Here is a 19,756-nt window from a genome sequence, read left to right as displayed (position 1 = left end):
TTGGTACGCCACTGAAGCTCCTGGTAAACAAGGATGTTGGGTAAGACCACTGATAATAATAACAGGGAAGGTGTACCTGGGTGACAAATGGGACATAGGAGTGGTTGGCAGCAACATGATAACGAGAGAAGATACTACAACTATTGCAGAGCACAACAACAGATGTTGGATGACTTGGGTCAAGTACATACCCATGCTAACGTGGATAGAGAAGGATGAAGACCCAATAACAATACTGCCGATGACTGCACCTAAGGTATGCTACCAACACAAAGGAGAAGTGGACGTAGGATACAACACCAACTGTGCAAGCGTGACAGAGCTACCTGAGGGGGGAGCAGGAACAGCAGTAGTAATAGACCATTACTGGGCCTATGGAGACAAGGCATACCACACACTGCCCCCTCTGTGGAATGGTGTATGCAGAATAGTACATGTTAATGTACCATCACTAGTGGTGCCCCAGAAACATGTGAATGTGGCGAACTTCCCCAAAATGGATGAAGGAAACAAAAGGAAGAAGAGATCTGTACAGCTTCAGAAAGGGCCAGAGAACCGAAACAACGGCAACAACACCGTCCTGAACAGAAGGAAAAGACAAGGATAACCTCTGAAAGGAAATTACCTGTGGGGAAGGTCGGAAACAGCACTAACTTCAATCCCGCCAGAACACAGACTATTCAGCAGAGCAGCTATGTTCTTCTCCTCAATAATACATCCTGGACTACAGGCCTACGCAAACGCAAAATGGCTCCAGATAACTAGGTGGGAACTAATGATGACAATTAAATCTACAGTAAATGGATTCAACGCAATAAAAGAGGAATTGCGAGCAGTAAGGATGGTAGCACTACAGAACAGATATGTACTGGACCTCCTCACAGCAATGGAAGGAGGAGTTTGCGCGAAGATAAGACAATCATGCTGCACATTCATTCCTGCTAACGATGCTGACAATGGTACACTGACAGAAGCAGTATCACAATTGGCCCAGATGCACTCCAAAATGATGGATGAAAGTAAAGGTGTAAAAAAGGATGAGAGCTGGTTTTCGACGCTATGGTCATGGATGCCATCTTGGCTGTCAGATGGACTGAAGATCATAGTTGGATGCATTATTTTGGCTGGAGCTGCACTTATCATAATAAGATTTTGGAAGGCCCGGAAGGCACGCACCACAGACGAGATGATCGAAATGGTCGTTATGCACCCCTTGATGCCAGCAGATGACGGCCAACACGCAGGCACAATAATAAAAGAGAGAGAGAGGTTGCGCAACCAGATCATCACTAACCACCTGGACCCACCATCTGTGAAGCTCGAAAACCCAAGAAACCCAAGGAGCTACATAGGGAAATGGGTATACTGCACACCTGGAGGAACTTGTGTATATATGTACTGTTCGTTTGAGAACCATGTCAACCACTATGGACATTTGGGAGGAGTAACTAAAATATGGAGAGTGAGAGGAGATAAGGAAAAGGATATGTTTGTGGTCGACAAGTCGACCAGAGGGGGGACTGAAGTGGGAAAAGTGAACAAAAGGCTCCCACCAATCCCCTCTCAACCATGGCCTTGAGGATCACGGCCCAGACACCCGCCACGAGACGAGTTTGCCCATCTCCCAGATGACCAAATACCCTGGTACAAGAACATACGGATGTGCCCACTCGCATGCCCACCCGCATGCCCACCTGCCTGCCCTGCACATGCCGACACCTGCGGCATGGATGAACTCGACTAAACCATCCAGCACCAAATCAACACATCGTTAGAGATGCCATGACGACCTAGCTAACGGTCAGCACACTCGTGCAACATACACACCGGACACTCCCACACCAATCCACACGAAGAACATACTCAGTGCTATGACGTAGGCGACGGACACACCCACAGACGTGCATCTTTATTATTTTTAACATAGGCTTCTCAAATGCAGAAACGCAAGACGCATAATGAATTTATCTAAAAAGGCTTGCTCACGCTTCTTCTAAAACCATGTATCCTAATGAGGAATATAACGGAGACACGATACTGGGGATAGAGCAAGATGATACCGTAACCTAAAGCGCTCTGCATCAAATGGTTCCACCCATACACCAGGCCCAAGTAGGCCGCAAGCAAAAGCTTCCATGAACATTAAATGAGCAAGGGTTCGGTTGCTGACCCTGCAGAATGAGCCCAGTGAAAGCAGACAGTCAAGGGCACAACGTTGCAAACTCTCATTCTGCAAGCCGACGCCAAGGTCGCACCTGCAAGATAAGCCAGGCACACATTGAGAAATATAATATTAATTGTGCAGAATTCTGCCTCAACCACGGTCCCCACCTCACGTGACCAAGCCGAACTTGATAGGGTGCCAAGCCCAGGAGGAAGAAGGCGTCTTAATCCCCCCGTCTCAAGACACAGGCAGATACAATTAAGCGACTCAACGGACATCTGCGGCGGTGGGAGTAGTCGGCCTTCCTGCTTATGAATAAATCCTCACATTGTCTGCACATACCCATAGAGAAACATTGTTGCAAATGACAGGTGCACCGCGAGCTGGGAACAGCGATGGTCCCAGACTGGGGGGCTCGCGGGTGAACCAATCAGAACATGGGACCCTTATCACTGACACCATTAACATTGACCAATCCTCAGGGGTCTTCATGTAACAATTTTTATGTATCAAACTGAAGGGACAACTCAAGTATACCACCTGACTGACCCTTAACCAATAACCCCGTCCTCTATATGTATGCTATACTAACCCTACCACTCGGGGAACCAATCCAGAGTGGCGATAGGTTTTTTGCTAATTTTGCTAAGGTGACGCAAGTAGCGCGTCATGCTAAGGTAAAAAGGGCCTGCGAGCCACACGCTGCTGAGAGAGTGTCAGGACGGACGCGTACAATCCTTAGCCATCCCTGCCGTTTTGTTTAATAAACAGCAGAATCACCTTGCTTCTTGCGTGTGTCTCATACTCTATCTCTTTGGGATATACGGGAGGAGTTGGGGCCTCCCTGCCCGGAGGTCCGCGGAAGCCCAGCCGGCCCCGGGAGAATTCCCCGCCGACACTATTGATGCATAATCTCATAAACACACAATCACTGTGCAACAGCACGTTCAGAGACAGTGTTACATGACAACAAAACATCATTCAGGTACTCCTTGAGCGACTCCGGCCTGATTCACAGAAGATATTGTAATCTGCGATCCCATTTAAAATCACTTTGTAAATCAGGTCCTCTGTGTCTTAAGCACAGCACGGGACGCTGCCATCTGCCACATTACACAGAGGCCGTGAGAACGAAAACAAGCTGTTTCCTTACAATTCAGCGAAGATGGTGTCAATTTCTGGTCGAGGGCAGACACTAGTTAAAAACGCCCGGTATGCTTCTGGAGTGAAGTCATCGAGTGGAATTGAATCGCTCTAGAAAGGGAAAGAAAAAAGTTAGAGATTAATTTCGTTTTGCCATTACTATGGGTTCTTATAACAGTTAACACATCAGCCTAGTGAACAATGTGCTTGCATTTGACATTGTATGAAACATAATTTGATAAGCAAGTGTCTTGCAGGGGTAGTGTCTTGCAGGGGTAGCATGGCTCCAATTGTCACTTATTCTTTGTGCTCGAGACTGCCATAATTCCACATGGTTCCCACCCTCACTATTGCTGTTGCAAAACGTTGATCTGCGAAAAAGATTCTTTTTTGGCTTCATTTCTATTCAATTATGCTTGTGTTGTATTTAGAAGTAGAACTCGAAACTCCCAGAGAGCACATGGGAAGGAAAGAAACAAGAGCAATCGCGCTGATCCTCATTGTTATTTGGAGAATAATCTCTCGGTTGAACTGTCTTGCTATGCTTAGGTTACTTGCATTGGCTCATTGGATGAGCAGGACATGGTCTTGATTCTGGACTGTGTTAGCATTGGGGTTTATGAGGGAATGTAACTGTGTTTCCCAGTAACTGTATTGGGCAGTTATAAGACGCTCTGATCTAAAAGTGCAATTCTTCATGTTCCCTGGCTGACGACCAGCAGATGCATATGGCACCCTATGGTTGGGTTCAGCACCCCGGGTCCAGCTGTAAAGGGCTGTTTCACCTCTGTCACAGAAAACAGATGTGAGACAAAAATCCTGGGTAAAGTTAGCTTAGTAAATCTTTAATAGCAGCACGGCAGGGTGAGCACAGGAACAGACATACACAACCTGGATGCAATCCCAAGCTGTTTAACCCGCTCCTAATTGGCAGCTTTGATAACCTTCTCAGAATATTGACTTCAATGTAACAAACAGAAGCTTCTATGACTTTCTAATTAGTACATTGGGCCCATATGAGGAGCCGGGAAAACCTAAAGATCCAATGTCACATCTCCAGTCTTCAAGCGATTACCATTACAGGTATGTACCTTTACTACAATTAAGACTCACACTCATCTATCCATATTCTTTTTTTAAGTAACTTCTATTTGTGAAATATGTATATATTTTTGGTGGTGTGAGCATTCAAACATATGAGCAAACACATCATTAGTCGCCAATCTTTGTCTCTCCAATCTGACTGCAAGTTAATAATTAAGGAATATGACCCGAGCAGCGGGGGCATTACTGACTCAGGTAATGCCCCGGGCCCATAGTTATAGACCCGAGCGAAGCAAGGGCCTTAAGGAAGAGCCTGGGGCATTACCTGAGTCGGTAATGCCCCCGCCACGAGGGTCATATTGCTATTAGTACCCCGGCCCGCATTATGTGTGTGACCGGGGCACTAAAAGCATTTTTTTCTGTCCCGAAATGCAGCGGCGTTTAGGGACAGAAAAAAAAAGAAACGACCAAGAAAATGGCCGCCGCCATGGAAAGGGAAAAGGAGTCTGTTTTCCCTTTCCATGGCGGCCATCAGGAGCGGACGCACTGGGAACACTTGTTCCCAGCGCATCCACTCCCGAAAAAGGATCAAAAAGAAGGTAAGTGGGGTTGGAAGGGCAGGAGTGGGACGGGGGAAGGGCGTGGAATCCCGACGGAGGGATTCCCGGCCTGGTAATGACTCGGCGAGGGCCAATCAGAATGGCTTTCATTCTGATTGCGCCCTCACTGGGTACTAATTACAAAATGTAGTCTCTTTAATTTACATAATGCGGAGTACTGAATATAGTGATCTAGTCTTTTTGAAATTGGGACACCTCTTCCACTAACATTCAAATTAACTTAAAATTAAACTTCACATCAACATTATTTCAGGCATTCACTTGCATATATTTGCATTTTTCTCCACACTAACTTCTAGATAAGAGCTTCTCGACTCATCTAACAGAAGATGTAACATACTTAGAATCAAGGACTGTTGCAGAGAGGTCCAGGTTGACCTGAGAAGGCCAATGGTTTCAGACATGGCAACAGACCACATGGGTCCGGGTGTAGCAGCAGTGGTGGGGCCACTGGAGACTATAAAGCTTCAGTGGATTAAGTTACAGACTGCCGAGAACCAGTTTCAACAGGGTTTATGTGTTAGGGGCAATGGATAATATTTTAATGGCCCCAACACTGGCCTTGCATGTTGGTATTATGGGGTAGCACCAGGCATTGGTAGACTTATTTGTCTTTGGCAATTGCAGGTCAGCTACTATTCATCTAAGTTATTGCACCTTCTCTGCCAGCAGCAGGATCACATCCATGCCTTGAGATGGAGAGGCTTAGATAACATGACTTACATGACTACCCTCCCATTTGGGCCTGCCAAGAGAAGAAAAAAGTGTATACCGCTTATTGCTATTAGCCTTTAAGAAAGTAGTCCAGTTCCCCAAGGATCGGGCTAGATCTTTCAAGTCAGGAAGATTTGTTGAGTCCATTAGAGGTTTCATTGCTCTCTTTTAGGTGCAGGATCTTCTTCCTGATTTTTACAGAAGGTAAAGTCCTAATTAATGTGAAATTGACTTGGGGTGAAGGATGGCAACCCCCCTCACCTATTTAAACCTTTTTGATAGGCACCCAATCCATGGTGTCTGACACACACATTTTTCATATGATTCTTTTGATACATTTTTCATATGATTCTTTTGGGACAAACTGTTAGGATGCGACTTTACTGAAGAATCCATGTATCCAAATCATACTGGTGATACATGGCCTTTTCCTGAGCTGCGTTTGGAAAACCAGGTCTAGCATTCATGACCATTGAGGGACACATTTGTGCCACACTCTCTATCAAAGGGATGACTTCCTGACTGCAGAGCTTCTAAACTGGATTTTAGAGAGACATTGGGGGTCATTACGAGTTTGGAGGTAGCCTTGATGCTATTACCCGTGTCGGAATGTGTATTTTTGGGTCATTCCTGGTAAGTCCCCATTCTGAAAACCATTCCCCATTCCCATTCGAGCCCCCATAGGGCTCAATGGGAATGGGGAAGGAGCTAATAACGGACCCGCAAATAGCGGGCCCGTTATTAGCTCCCTGGTCCCTTAGCGGGTCCCACTAAGGGCGGCTGGTAAAACCAGCTGGCCCTAGTGGGACCCGCTAAGGGACCTTGGAATGCGGTGGTAGGGGGTTAACAGCACCGTCATGCTTATCGGTGCCGTTAACCCCTTACCGCCGTACTCGTAATGAGGCCCATTATGTTTGTTTACAGCTTGTAATCACTGAAATTGATAACAACTGCCATCAACCAAGGTGGGTGCATTACCAGCTGTTTGCCAAGATCTCTTACCCAGGAATAAATGGGATACATGGTGAAACCCCTACTCTGGGAATGAGGGTTTAGTTTAGTTAGTTTAGTTTGTTTATTTATAAAGCGCGTCCGAACCCTCAGGTAGCTGGGCGCATAATCATGTGCACAGCAGAGTTACATATCGTTACACACGGTATGTATTACATACGATAATATGGTGCACACATCAGGCATTGGATCCTTGATCAGTGCTAGTGCTTAGAGCTCATCCAGGAAAAGTAAAACACAAATGTGACCCATTCATGGAAATCAAATTGAGTGCACAGATGCTGGCATAGACCTGACCCCTAAGAGTTATTGGGCCTCATTACGAGGCTGGCGGCTGCGGAATGAATGGTGCCGGTAAGGGACCGGCACCGTTCATTCTGGGCCACCACATTACGAGTTTGCTCGCGGGTGGTGGTATGCACGCCTGGCCCAGACCAGACATGCATACCGCCACCCACGAGCAGACCAGGATGCTAAAAACGGACCCGTCATTAACGGGTCCGTTGTTAGCATCCTCCCCTTTCCCATTGAGCCCTACGGGGGCTTGAATGGGAATGGGGATGTACCAGGTCAGGGTCCCGAGAAAAGGGAATTACCGGGCCCGCAAAAGTCAGAATGGCCCGGTAATTATCTTTTTTTGGGACCCGGACACAAGTTTGGAGGCAGCCATGCTGCTAAGAACGGCATGGCTACCTCAAAACTCGTAATGTGTCCCCCTGTTTTAAAAGAAGCACCATGCTCTTCCAAAGACCAACGCAATGGTCAACCATTTCAATGCAAAGTCAAAAGCACAATACTTCCAAATCCCCAGACTCTCATACAGCCCACCTCCAAGACATGCATGACATAGCAGGAGTCCCGCACAGGTGTGGTTAAAATGGATTTGAGAATATTTTAACAATGATTTCATCCTTGAGTCATACATTTAGATAAAGTGAGTACTTGCAATGGTATAAACGATTTTCACAACCCCAAAACATGCAACAATTCCATCCCATCACCCCAAACCCTGTTCTAATAGCTACAGCGAATATACCACCAATCTCACATTGAACGCAAAACACTTCAGGTGGCCCTACAGCCACTAGTGCTTAAATCCCATTTTTACAAATTATATTACCCATTCAAATAACGGTACTACTTTTGGAACATGGGCATGACAAGGTCAGACACCTGGCCTTTGAAAGGTGGGAAGGAAGCTCTATTCAGAGGAGGTTGAGGGGATAAGGAGGAATCCAAAGCCATCCCTAAACCTGAGGCCCAGGTTAGCTGAGAGGGCTCTGATTCTTGCCTACCCCCTAGCGTCAGCATGCATTATTTTAACCCACGTAATCAATTGCCGTAACTCATGTCTCATATCCTTGCCAGTGTCTCTTTTCATTTATAGAGACTACCAGTCCCATGCGGAAAGCCAACAGTGAAGCCAACCAAGAAATTCAGCCTCAGTGTTACACGCACAGTGGATAATAGGAGATCCGGAAAGACAATGGAAAAGAAAAGCTATGATGAGAAACCACAGCCCCACAGAGACCCGACTACAGCAGCACTTTGCTAGTAGAGAAAGAGGCACCAGCTGCAGTCATGCACAGAAACAGCACAAAGACATGCGTTGTGGGGCCAGTAGAGTCTGCCACCAAGCCGGAGCAACAATTTGTAGGTCCCCTGGACCACCAGGGACCAAGAGGGGAAATTGAACCATCCTCTCCCAACAAGCTTACTGGGCTAGCACATGGGAACAGGTCCTGGAACATGTATTTGGCCACTGGACCTCTTATACAGCCATCATTTTTTTGTGGTGAGCCCCACGGAGAAGGTGGGTGGGGCATAGGACCTCTCTGATGGCTTTATATTGCACATCCACATAGAGGGTGGGGAAGACAGAGCCGGATTGGCATCAGAAAATTATCCAATCCTCCCAGAGGAGGGGGATTTAAGCATAGGACAGGAAGTAGAAAGTGTGGTGTTTTGGGTGAAGTCAGAGGAAGAGGTGTAGCATGATCAAGAGCCCAGCAGGAGCAATGGGGGAGCATCGACTTGTGAAGGAGATTTGAGATGCACGTGAGGTATTAGTTTAGGAGTGAAAGTGGTTCTGCAGTGTCAATGTGTGTGTTTGTGTGGTGAACGATTAGTGAAATTAGTGTAACAATTGATTGAGAAGTGGATGGTACTTGCTGAAAAGCATTGTTTGAGTAGTTGGAGGGAAGAAAAGTAGTGTGTAGGGGGAACGTGGTGTGAGCAGCAGTGAGGAGGGCGAGTAGTAGTATGAGGAGGGGAGTAGTAGCATGGAGTAGGGAGTTGTGGTAGTGTTTTCGATGAGAGGAGTAGTGTAGAGGAGGGATTATTAGCAGTTGAGTGGAGAAGGGCATAGCAGTAGTTGATAAGAGGGAGTAGTAACATCAAAGGGTAGGAAGAAAACTAGACTGTGTGAAATATTGGAGGGACATGACAGAAGAGAGAGAATAAAAGTGGAAAGAGGCAGGGTGGGAGTGTAGAGAGGGAAAATGAAAATGTGAGAGTAAGCATGACAGAAAAGTCTGAATCAAAACAGCATACTTGCAGGCACCGTCCCCATTTCCCTTAGAGGACTAACCGTTCGATAGAGTAGAGATAGTTAGGAAGTCCATGAGGCAGTTTACATAGCCAGCATTCAGAAAAGCATTTTGAGAGAAATCTAGTATTTTAGAGGGTAGAAGTCAACAAGCAGTATCACTAACCAGTGATCATAGATGCCAGGATTAGGGCAGAGGGTCAATTTCCAATGAGAGAGGTACAGCCCCAGGCCCCACAAAAGTTAAACATAAACTCCAGAACTTTCTCTGTGATTCTGTGATTATAGGGCTATCTGTAAGATGGCAAGCTTCCATGTGTGAGGGCATCCAAGAAACCACACAAATATTTGATAGCTATGTTGTATCCTGTCATCATATTACAAAAGGAAATTAATGTAAATAATGAACGTTATTGTGGTTTTAAAAATGAATGGCACATTTCTTCTACATGTGAGAGAAGAATATGGCATTTCGGCTAAGCCTTGCATGCCACAGCAACAGATGTCTGCATCAAAAATCATGTTGTTGTGCTAATTTCCATACCTAAAATGCATTGCTCAGTAGCTCTGAACTGGAATTGAACTTCCAGGGATGCTTACTGGTTGTCACTCTGGCATATGTGACATAGCTGAAGTGGCCTATTCCAGATATTCATATATCACTCAAAAGAAACAATTAAATGGACCAATGTTAGGAAGGAGGACGGCCTAGGAGTGTGTGAGAGAGTGAGAGGAACCAATCACAAGCCCTGTCCTATCCAAAAAAAGAGCTGTAGGCAGGTGTGTAGGAGTCCTGGGAACAGCCGATTATCACAGCTTCAGCTAACCCCCTCCTATCCTCCCTTTTTCCCTGTCGCTGGCTGTCAGGAAAGGAAAGCTTTAAAAAAAAATGAGTGCATTGTGCAACTTCAAATCGGGGTCCTGAACAAAATGGTGATACTCTTGGTTACAACAATGCTCAACAAAACTAATGTTCTAACATATGCCCTGTTCAACTGTACATGCCACCCATCATTGTTGTCTATGTTGTCTGTGTATTGAGTAATCTAGGGCACCCTGAAGTGCAGTAAAAATAGTTCCCTTAAGTGTGGTGAAACTAACTCTATTCTACTTGTGTCTATAATCTACAAAACAACATGGCAACTGTTGAGACAACAAAAAGGCCTAAAATAGTTTTTATTTTATATTTCCATTCTTGACTGGGAGGTGGTGCATGATGTTGCATCTGCCCTACCTGCACCATCACACATTAATCAAGATGATAAATAATGGGTATGGGATGACTTCGGCACCAACAGACCTAGGGGGTAATTATTTGCGCCGAAAAAAAAAACAGGATTTGTGTGCCATTCTGCCCGCAAATCCCCATTTGTTAAACAGGGATTTGCGGGCAGAATGGCGCACAAATCCCGTTTTTTTCAGCGCAAATAATCCATGAATTACCCCCCTTGAGTTTAAAAAAAGTTGACAATCTCGTTGTTGCATGTGAAAAGCACATGTTTTAATGTCATTTTTACTTGTAATGACAATCTCATAAAGTGTAGTTCTATTAACCAATATGATGCCATCTGCTACATGCTCTTGCATGGTGAATGGCTGAACATTATGCCCTTTTCTTTGTGAAACATGGCTGTGTACATGCAGAAGTTCCTTTGCATTGCACTATTTAGTTTTCATTAAAACCTACAACATAGCTTGTTTTTCTTGATACAAATGAATGGTGATTTCTTTTATACTTGATTCTGTCTAACAATAACCACTTGATAGTTATGTGCTAATCAATATTCTGATTATCCATTGTTTACTGGACAGCAATATGTCCAATCAAATATCACTGCTGTCATATGTTTCTGACTACTGCTGCCAGCTGTAGATGGATCCATGAATAATCAAGTGGCGGACAATATGAATGAATTCTACATTTATTTAAGAGCAAAATGAAATGCATTTTAGAAAATTGCAGGTCAGCCCCCATGACACAGTCCTATTTTGCATGTCCTTTAGAATTGAGCACTGAGTGTGACTGAATATATGAAATGGCTTAAGGTAAATAGTAGTTACACAGTACGTTGTATGAAACTTTGAAGGTCATCTCTTTCCAGTAGATGGTCAGATAGCACAGAGAGCTAAGCACTAGCCACTGATATCTGTGTGCAGCCTGCTTTGACAGGTTCAAATACCGGCAGGGTCAGCTCAGCCTTTCATCATTGCAAAGTCGGTAAATTGAGTACCACTCTGTGGGATAATAATGTCTTCTGTTATTTCAGTACTTTGAGACCTATGGGTGTGTAGTGCTATATAATAAATAAATTATTATTTCATAAAACTACAATCATTGCTAAAATGAAACATCCAGCCAAGGAAGAATTTACTCATAAGGCTTACTAAGGAATACATCTGTCACCAGTAGCACCAAAGGGCAACAGGTTTTGAGCAAGAAGGAAAACAGATCGATAGTAAAGCAACCCAATAGAAACAAGAATGGCGGAACAGAGCTTAATTTAGATAGAAGATAAAATATGGAGAATCCTAATGTTTTAATAAAGAGGACCATTCACATGATAAGGTCAGAATTTGGCCAACTATCATTTTCAAAATAAGCATCTCTTCTAAAGAGCAGCTACCTAACAAAGATCACAAAATAGAATCCCAGATATAATAGTTTATTTACATAGCGCCTAAACACAATGTGTTTCAAAACTCTTCAAGGCAAGGGAGGGAACAAGGTAAAATATAATTACATTCTTACAGGCCATGCACAGTAAGGATGTGAAATTAACTATTGTACTCAGCCTGACGACATTTCAGATAGTGCAAGAGCTAAGACATAGATAAGGAAGGGAGGGGGAGAGTGGGAAGGAAATCGAAACAGACAGGCCACAACCGTACTAGGCCTGAAAACATTTCTGGTAGAGCCGGAGAAAACAAAAGGTGAGGGGGAGGGGTGCAGAAAGGGAGGGCATGAACAAAACAAGCGACTATCGTACTAGGCCTGATGACATTTCAGATATGGCTCGGGGGAGCGGGACAAAGGTGAGGGAGAGAGGTGCAGAAAGGGAGGGGATCTGAAATGTTTTCGCTCTAGGGACATTGAAAGGTCACCTTTAGGTCTCTATTCTATATAGAAGTAAAATAGTGAGAAGGAATGGACTAGAAAAGAATTGCAAAGTAAAACAGAATATCAAACAATCAAGGCAAAATACTTAATTTAATTGAATCGTCCGACAATGTAAAGCTTAATCAAGAACCTTGAGCCCTGGCCTGCTTCTTTTTTGGTGGATACTGTTCTTGGGGCAAATATATTTCTCCTTCTCCTTCTCCTTCCGCCTGTCTTCCCCTTTCTTTGTTCAAGTCTCCCTGTTCCTCCTCACTTCCTCCACATTTCTCCTTCCCTTCTCATCATTCCCCTGTGATCAAACGTCTTCCTCTTCTCTAGCCACTCTCTTGCTTTCGCTATTCACTCTTCCTTTTTTTGCCTGTGCTACTCTTTTTATCTCTTCCACCTCCGATCTTGACTCGCTCTCCTTCACCTATGCTCTCCTTTCTCTCACCTCTTTTCTTGGCTCCCCTTCTTTCACCTTGACTTTTGTATCTGATCCACACTGACTCTGCTTCTTTCAATTCTGCTCTCCTTTCTCTCTCTCTGCTCTATTCGTACTTCTCACAACTCCAAACATTCTTCTATCTCGCAGCTAGCTCTTCACTCTCCCTCCTTCATCTTTGCTCTCCCTTCTTTTTCCTCCAGTTCTGAATTTCCCTCTGTCAAATCCACTTTTCTTATCTTTCTACACTCTTATCTCTCCCGCCTTCACATCAGCTGTTTCTTTACTCACCCTTCCACCTTTGCTCTCTGCTCCCTCGGTCCCTATCTCATCTTCTCGACCCTGCTATGCTGTTATTCTACACCAGATTGTGGATACTCTTAACTTCAACACCCATGATTCACCCCCCTCCTCATATGCCTCCCCTGCTGAGCATTCCTGGTGTGCTGAACACATGTTTTAAACTATTTGGGTAGAAAACCCACGTGTAAAACACTGCTGACTGACATTGAGGCTGTCTGCTCTATGCAAGTTCCAAACCACAAACCAAGTGAAAACCTTTGAGTACCATTAAAATGGGCTAATAATACCAGCTCTTAGGACAGTACTTCGAAGCTGGAGGAATCCAGCATGAAACACTATACATGAAGACAGCATATTATTTTCTTATATCTGTATAGATGTCTTTATTTACACTGTATATAGGGTTTTTATGGTATTAAATTGTCCCGTTAGTAATATTTTAAGGACTTTACATAGAGGTATACAGATTCATGCTGGATTCCTACCACTTCTAAGCACTTTAGTTAAGGTTTTAGTATTACCTAATGTGTAATGGTACAAGAGAGCCTGGGGACCAATTCCGTTGGTGATGGTGCGCAGTACAAATACCTTTAACATTAACAACTTAATGAGCGTGGAAGGAGGAAGAACTGAGTCGGCCCTGCCAGGTTTGAACTTGTAAACTCCATGCTCCATACTTTGCCTGTGTCAGTGGCGAGCACTAAACCTGTGGCTTACCCCCAGAACGGTCTGAATTATAATTGTTAACATTAATTGAGCAGTGTTCATTTTATGCCACATCTTTTTCTTAGACAATTGATTTTGTTAGACATCTACTTTTAATTTGATTTGATTGGAAACATTTGGTTGGCCTAATTCTTTCACAAGTGAACATGAAATAAGGTTGGACAGTACATCTAGGTTCAAACAATGAGCTACAGGGGCCATTGTATAGACACTGTTATCCGTGGGAGTGCAATTAGCACATTTCCCTCTTGTTAATAATAATATTAAAGGATATTTGTACTGCACACTATCACCACGGAGTGGTCCCTTGGCGCTCTGGCGGCTCTGAAAAAAAAATGGAAGGGGGTGGGGGGTCAGTTAATGGGAATAAGCTGGAAAAATGCAAGAGAGAAGTGGTGTGCTATTGGTGACCTCAGCCTGGTGGGTGTGTTGGCTGGGCTTGGGGTGTTTTACGGTCGGTAGTCTTTGTGTGCTGTTGTGTGAGTCTGTGGGCCTCATTACGAGTATGGAGGCAGCCATGGTGCTATTAGCACCATGGCTGCCTCCATACCGGGCTCCAATACCGGGTTCCTTCAATGAGGAATTACCGGGTCATTCCAACATTGGAGGACCTGGTAATTCCTTCTTGAAGGAACCATTCCCCATTCACATTTGAGCCCCCATAGGGCTCAATGGGAATGGGGATGGAGGTAAGAACGGGCACATTACAAATGGGCTGTTATTAGCTCCCTCTTCCCCTCGCGGGACCCGGAAAGGATGTCTGGTTTTTTACCAGACGTCTGTTCCGGGTCCCGTAAAGGTAACCTCGTAATAGGCACTCCCGTAATGAAGGGTGTCGGTCCAGTACTGCACCCTTCATTACGGGACCACCAGGGTCGTAATGAGGCCCTATGTGTGGTTTGTTTTGTTGTGGAGTGTAGTGAAGTTTGTGCGGATTGTTGTGTTATAGGCTTGTGGTTGTGTTTGGTTAAAGTTTGAGATTTGTATGCAGAGGGTGAAATTGTTAGTGGATTGGTTAGTTGGCATTGCTGTCTGGCTATGCAGGCTATCGCTCTCAGCCCCTTCGAAACGTGGCACATGCAAACGCTTGCAATTACGTCCAGGGGCAGCACCTGCCTTCATTCACAACTCCATACGGTCAATGTCCATGCCAATGTCCACAACTTAGTTCAAGTGTGACAAGTGCTAACATTCACACAACTCTATATAAGCATGATACCTGGTAGAAATTACGGGGCGGGTGAGGTTGTTGGCTGGAGTTGGCTAGGGATGGTGATTTCTGTCCTCATGAGTGTCACTTGTGTCCTATTGATTCTGGGTGTTGTCAAGGGCAGGACGAGGGAAAATATATTCCTGGTGCTAGCATTTATTGAATGTCTAGGTTTTTCGGTCCAGAGCAGATGTTGCCCTAGTGCTAACTGCACTTGTACTAGTCCTGCGTTTCCATAATATCGCCATATGCCTTTGTTTGCAGTAATACTGAATGTGACACCATCCCTATGTGCCAACATAAAATATGTGTTCATTTGCTGGTGATGTTTGGGCCCAATACTGCTCGCTGTTATTCATGTAAGCAGTGATAGTGCAGTTTGCTCTCTGTTAAAGAGAGGCGTTTCATTAATGATTAGTACCACAAGGAGTGCAGTCAATAACTACTGATGTTGACTGCATTCGGAAAATTCTCCTGTCAAAAGCAGACAAGGCAACAACAATGTGATTTACGGGCAAGATAAGATTAAATAAGAAACTATCTCTGGGAGGATATTTATTTCACGAGAACATTCATTTTAACGCAATAAAGAGAAAGCTAACACATACAAAGAGGGAATCACTTTCTTTTAGAGAAACTCTTTATTTATCTTTAGACCTAAAGCATGATCATGATTGAGCGCCTGGGGACCAATTCCATTGGTGACGGTGCGCGGTACAAATACCTTTAACATTTAACATGAGTTACCTGTTCCAGGTTAACCAGGTTTCAATTAAAATGCTAAAGCATGATCATGAGTTACCTGTTCCAATTTAACCAGGTTTCAATTAAAATGCTTACTTTATAAAGACAACCTTGTTATTTAAATACTAAAAACTAAAAACACATTAAGTTTAGTAACGCAGTTTGCTATTTACTTTAATTACTGCTCTAAAACTTTTACTTCACCACCAAAAGGCCAACAATGTACTGCTATTTCCACTATGTTGTAATAACCTGATAGTCTTCAGGAGAGGTCATTATCACTTGGGATACTGACCCTTCTCCAATTTATGGCCCGCGGTGAAGGTTATCATCCTGCGATGACGACTGCTCCATCGACCTTTAAGGCTATATGAATAGTTATTGAACAGACAGAATGTTTCACTATTAAACATGCACATTTTAAATGTCTTTACATCTTCTACATTAGCTTAAGCTTCATCGCCTCCATCATGTGTTACCTCAGGCTATAATTTCATGTGTTTCTTCGAAACTATCGCTCATTGTCTTATTTCGTTCTTGTTTTATCTGTTGTGCAGCTAAGGTGCAATTTCTACATACATCAAAATAGAAACAATGTTCAGGATAGGCTGTGAGCCTGAGCACATGTTGGCATGTATCTATTCATACATGACAAAACAATTATATTTTTAAGGAGAAAAGGTGCGATAATCATGGTCATCTTGTTCAAATGCGCATCGAAATGATCATTGTTCTTTTCGTTTCTATTTTCCTCCAGCATAATCCCACTCTGATATGAGCATGCATCTTTTCATGTTGGCATCCAGTACACGCATGCAAGTTATGTCTTTCTACAATTTAAACACAAATAGTTCTCCAAGCAAGGAAAAATAGAGGTGTGAAGCTACAAACAGGTTTACCTGGGGATAGAACTGCTTTGAATGGAACTTTTGGAGACTTTGCCTATTTATTGAATGCCCATATTAATTGCATGCCATCACGAGACTGCCCTGGTGCCCGATTCGTTTGTTTCAACCTGGAATATAAGTAATTTACCTCTACATATATTTATTAGTTTCCTCTTTCTCATTTTACCCTAAAGAAGATCCGTATCCACCATCGGGATAGCGTTTTTATTGCGTGTGGGTCATGTTATTGTGTATGGATGCTCCATTGACGACAGCGGATGGTATGACGGTTGCCAGTCCTGTTAAAATGCCTCACGGCAAGTTGGGGTAAGTGTGGTAGATGAGGGGTGGGGTGCGGTGACAGTGCGTCAATACAGGCTGTTGCTTAACCCTCACGTATATGATTTGGTAAGTGACATGTTGAGGGCGATGTAGACATTTTGATGATCTTAGAGTATGATACAGAGGATTAAATTGGGTTTTAATGCAAGAGATGCTTTTTCAGGTCGACGGTGGGCAGGTTCAGGTGGGGGTGTTGTAGTGTTTGTTGGTTGGATGGTGGGAGAGTGTTATAACAATGGGCCTCATTACAGGTTTGGCAGTAGCCTTGCTGTAAAACCGGCAGGCTGCTGCCAAACCTGCACATGTTTCCAGCCCCCAGAAATGGGGAAATACAGGGCCATTAAAAGCATGGTGGACCCTGTATTTCCCCATTGCCAGGGGCCGTAAACTTTTATTCCCCATTCCCATTTCAGCCCGATGGGGCTCAGAGGGAATGGGGAAGCCGGGTGCACAGGCACCATTTAGAATGGTGCCGGTGCATCCGACATGCTCTGCTCACGGGTGATGGTCCGACTGCCCACCAGGTGAAAAGGCACCCGCGAGCAGAACTCGTAGTTTGACGGTCCGGTAACTGCGGTACCAGGAAGCTTACTGGTACCATAGTAACCAGACCGTCGAACTTGTAATGAGGCCGAATGTCTCTGGACAGTCAACAGGTGAGTTTTAGATGGTGAATGCCAAAATCAACATGATCTAACATCTGTTGGCTTGAAGAAATGCCATCGGCACAGGTTTACAACCCGAAACATTTTTGATTTTGACTGTGAAAAATTATGGTGGTTTTCTCTCTCAAAAATTATCCATGCTGAAAAAGGACAGTACACAAGTGTTTATTCTGGACCCTGTCTACTGACATCCTGCAACGGCCATGCGATTTGGCAAATGGGAGCCCCAAAGTAACATGCACATTCCTGTAGAAGTCAGCTGGAATCTAAGCTATTCCAATAGCCTATGGCTGCCCTTAACATTTTGGACATTTTATATAATTCTGTATCCCAAAGATCATGTGACAGTTTGGTTAAATATAAAAATAATAGCTATTTCTGGTTGATATAGGGTCATATGCGGAAATACGGTTTTAACTTGCCAACACTCTGTGATGTCAGTTTTTTATCAACTGGTTTCCTGTGCCTCGTACAGTTATCAGAGTGTGTGTGTATCACAATCTAAGCCTAGGGTTCACACACAAATGTTTGCTGGGTCAGGCCTTGAAGGTTCCATTTGCACCTACCTGGGAAGACTTGGCACTTTCCAAGAGGAACAAGGCATAACCCAGGTAGTATGGTGGTGTTTAAGTCAGTGCTTCAAAGGAACCTCTGCATTCACAATGGGGAAGTCACATCAGGGAAAATTAGATTATCTTTGATCACGCAGACATGAGAAGGGGGTGCAGTACAGGGGAGCTCAGAAGCGGATCTATTCCTGGGGTCCCGTCATCTTTGAAATGTGTAGGCTTCACTGATTCCAGTGCACGCTCACCCAAGGCACTCTAGGGCGCAGACAGTAAAAACTCTTGTTACAAATGCTGAGACTGACTGTGATAATGCAGAACTCTGCTATGGGAAAGAATACTAAGGAATGAAGCAATACAAGCGGAAACACACCTTATGCTGACAAACAAGAAGGAACTGACTTGATTAACTTGAAGCATTCTCACATTGATCTTTTGGAGTTACACATAGATCATGCAAAGAATAGCGAGCAAGTCATGCAAGATGCTAACCTATGAAAGAAACTTTGAAATTGACCTTACAATATACTACACAGAGTTCACCAAACAGTATTACTTCAGCCTTGACAAAGCCGCTGTGGGCGAAACACGTGGCCATGCATTCAGCTTTTTGATTTGGACTATATGACATGAACATACCACTGTTTAACATGTGACCATTATTTCAGCATAATTGAATGCATATTTTTACAAATTATGATCATCCTATCCTACTAACAAACAGTTACTAACTATGCACCTGATATAATTAGGATTACTTTGTGACACAAGAGTGTTTCCAATATGTATAAACTGCATGATTAATGAGATCATTTTCACCTTGTGAAGCAACCAGGTGGTTCAAGTAATTGATATACATAGCTAATTTGTGATTGTTCATTGTGTTTGCGCTTGCACTGGAACCAATACTATTCTGCATATATGTCTAGCATGTGGTTGTGTGGTAGGACTTTCAGAGCGTAGCTGCATTGCAACACACTCGACTACTCACTTATCACAGAAGGGAATGGCACAGTCACATAGTTCTGACAACTCTTTATATTATTCCTTAGAGAGGCATGAATTGGAGGAATCCACTGTGGCAAAATGACTATGTAATTACTACGTTGATTTATCTTTGGAATTAAGAAGGAAAATTATTTCACTGCAAACCTATCTGGGCATTAGTATGCCCAAAGCATCCTGTCATTAAGGAGAAGATAAGGATTTCCAAGGGAGGAGCAAGCAGTCCCCCACCCACCACAAAGGCACATCTGTGGTGGCCTGTTTTTCGACAAAACTTTCCTGCTGAATATAAACTGGTACCCACGACTCTGCCTACTGGAAGTGGCACCCTTGCACGCATTATCTGGCAACCTTCCTAGCTGTAAGGAGACACAGCAGGACTTGCCTTTTTCTCTGAGACCCTGGCCACTGTCCCTCAGTAATGCATAATTAAAATGAGCAGATTTTTCTCTATTTCCTAGTTCAAATTATTTTCAAGACGATTCAACCGATCCTGAGACATGTTTAAGCCACTAAAATACC

General features: G+C 43.9%; 1 protein-coding gene across 10 annotated transcripts in view; it reads right to left on the bottom strand.

Annotated features, from left to right (window-relative positions):
- PLCB1 (phospholipase C beta 1) overlaps positions 1 to 19,756 on the bottom strand; it is a 3,004,223-nt gene that overhangs the window by 1,244,470 nt on the left and 1,739,997 nt on the right. For all 10 annotated transcript variants that reach the window (XM_069608284.1, XM_069608285.1, XM_069608286.1 and 7 more), the window contains exon 8: positions 3,318 to 3,418. In XM_069608284.1, the coding sequence (XP_069464385.1) occupies positions 3,318 to 3,418 (101 nt within the window). The remainder of the gene's footprint in view (positions 1 to 3,317; positions 3,419 to 19,756) is intronic.

The sequence above is a fragment of the Ambystoma mexicanum genome, chromosome 4q (genome assembly GCF_040938575.1).
Source record: "Ambystoma mexicanum isolate Mex_15411 chromosome 4q, UKY_AmexF1_1, whole genome shotgun sequence".
Classification (NCBI taxonomy): domain Eukaryota; kingdom Metazoa; phylum Chordata; class Amphibia; order Caudata; family Ambystomatidae; genus Ambystoma; species Ambystoma mexicanum.
The sequence above is the reverse complement of the archived record's forward strand: the minus strand, read 5'-3'. Positions and strand labels throughout refer to the sequence as shown.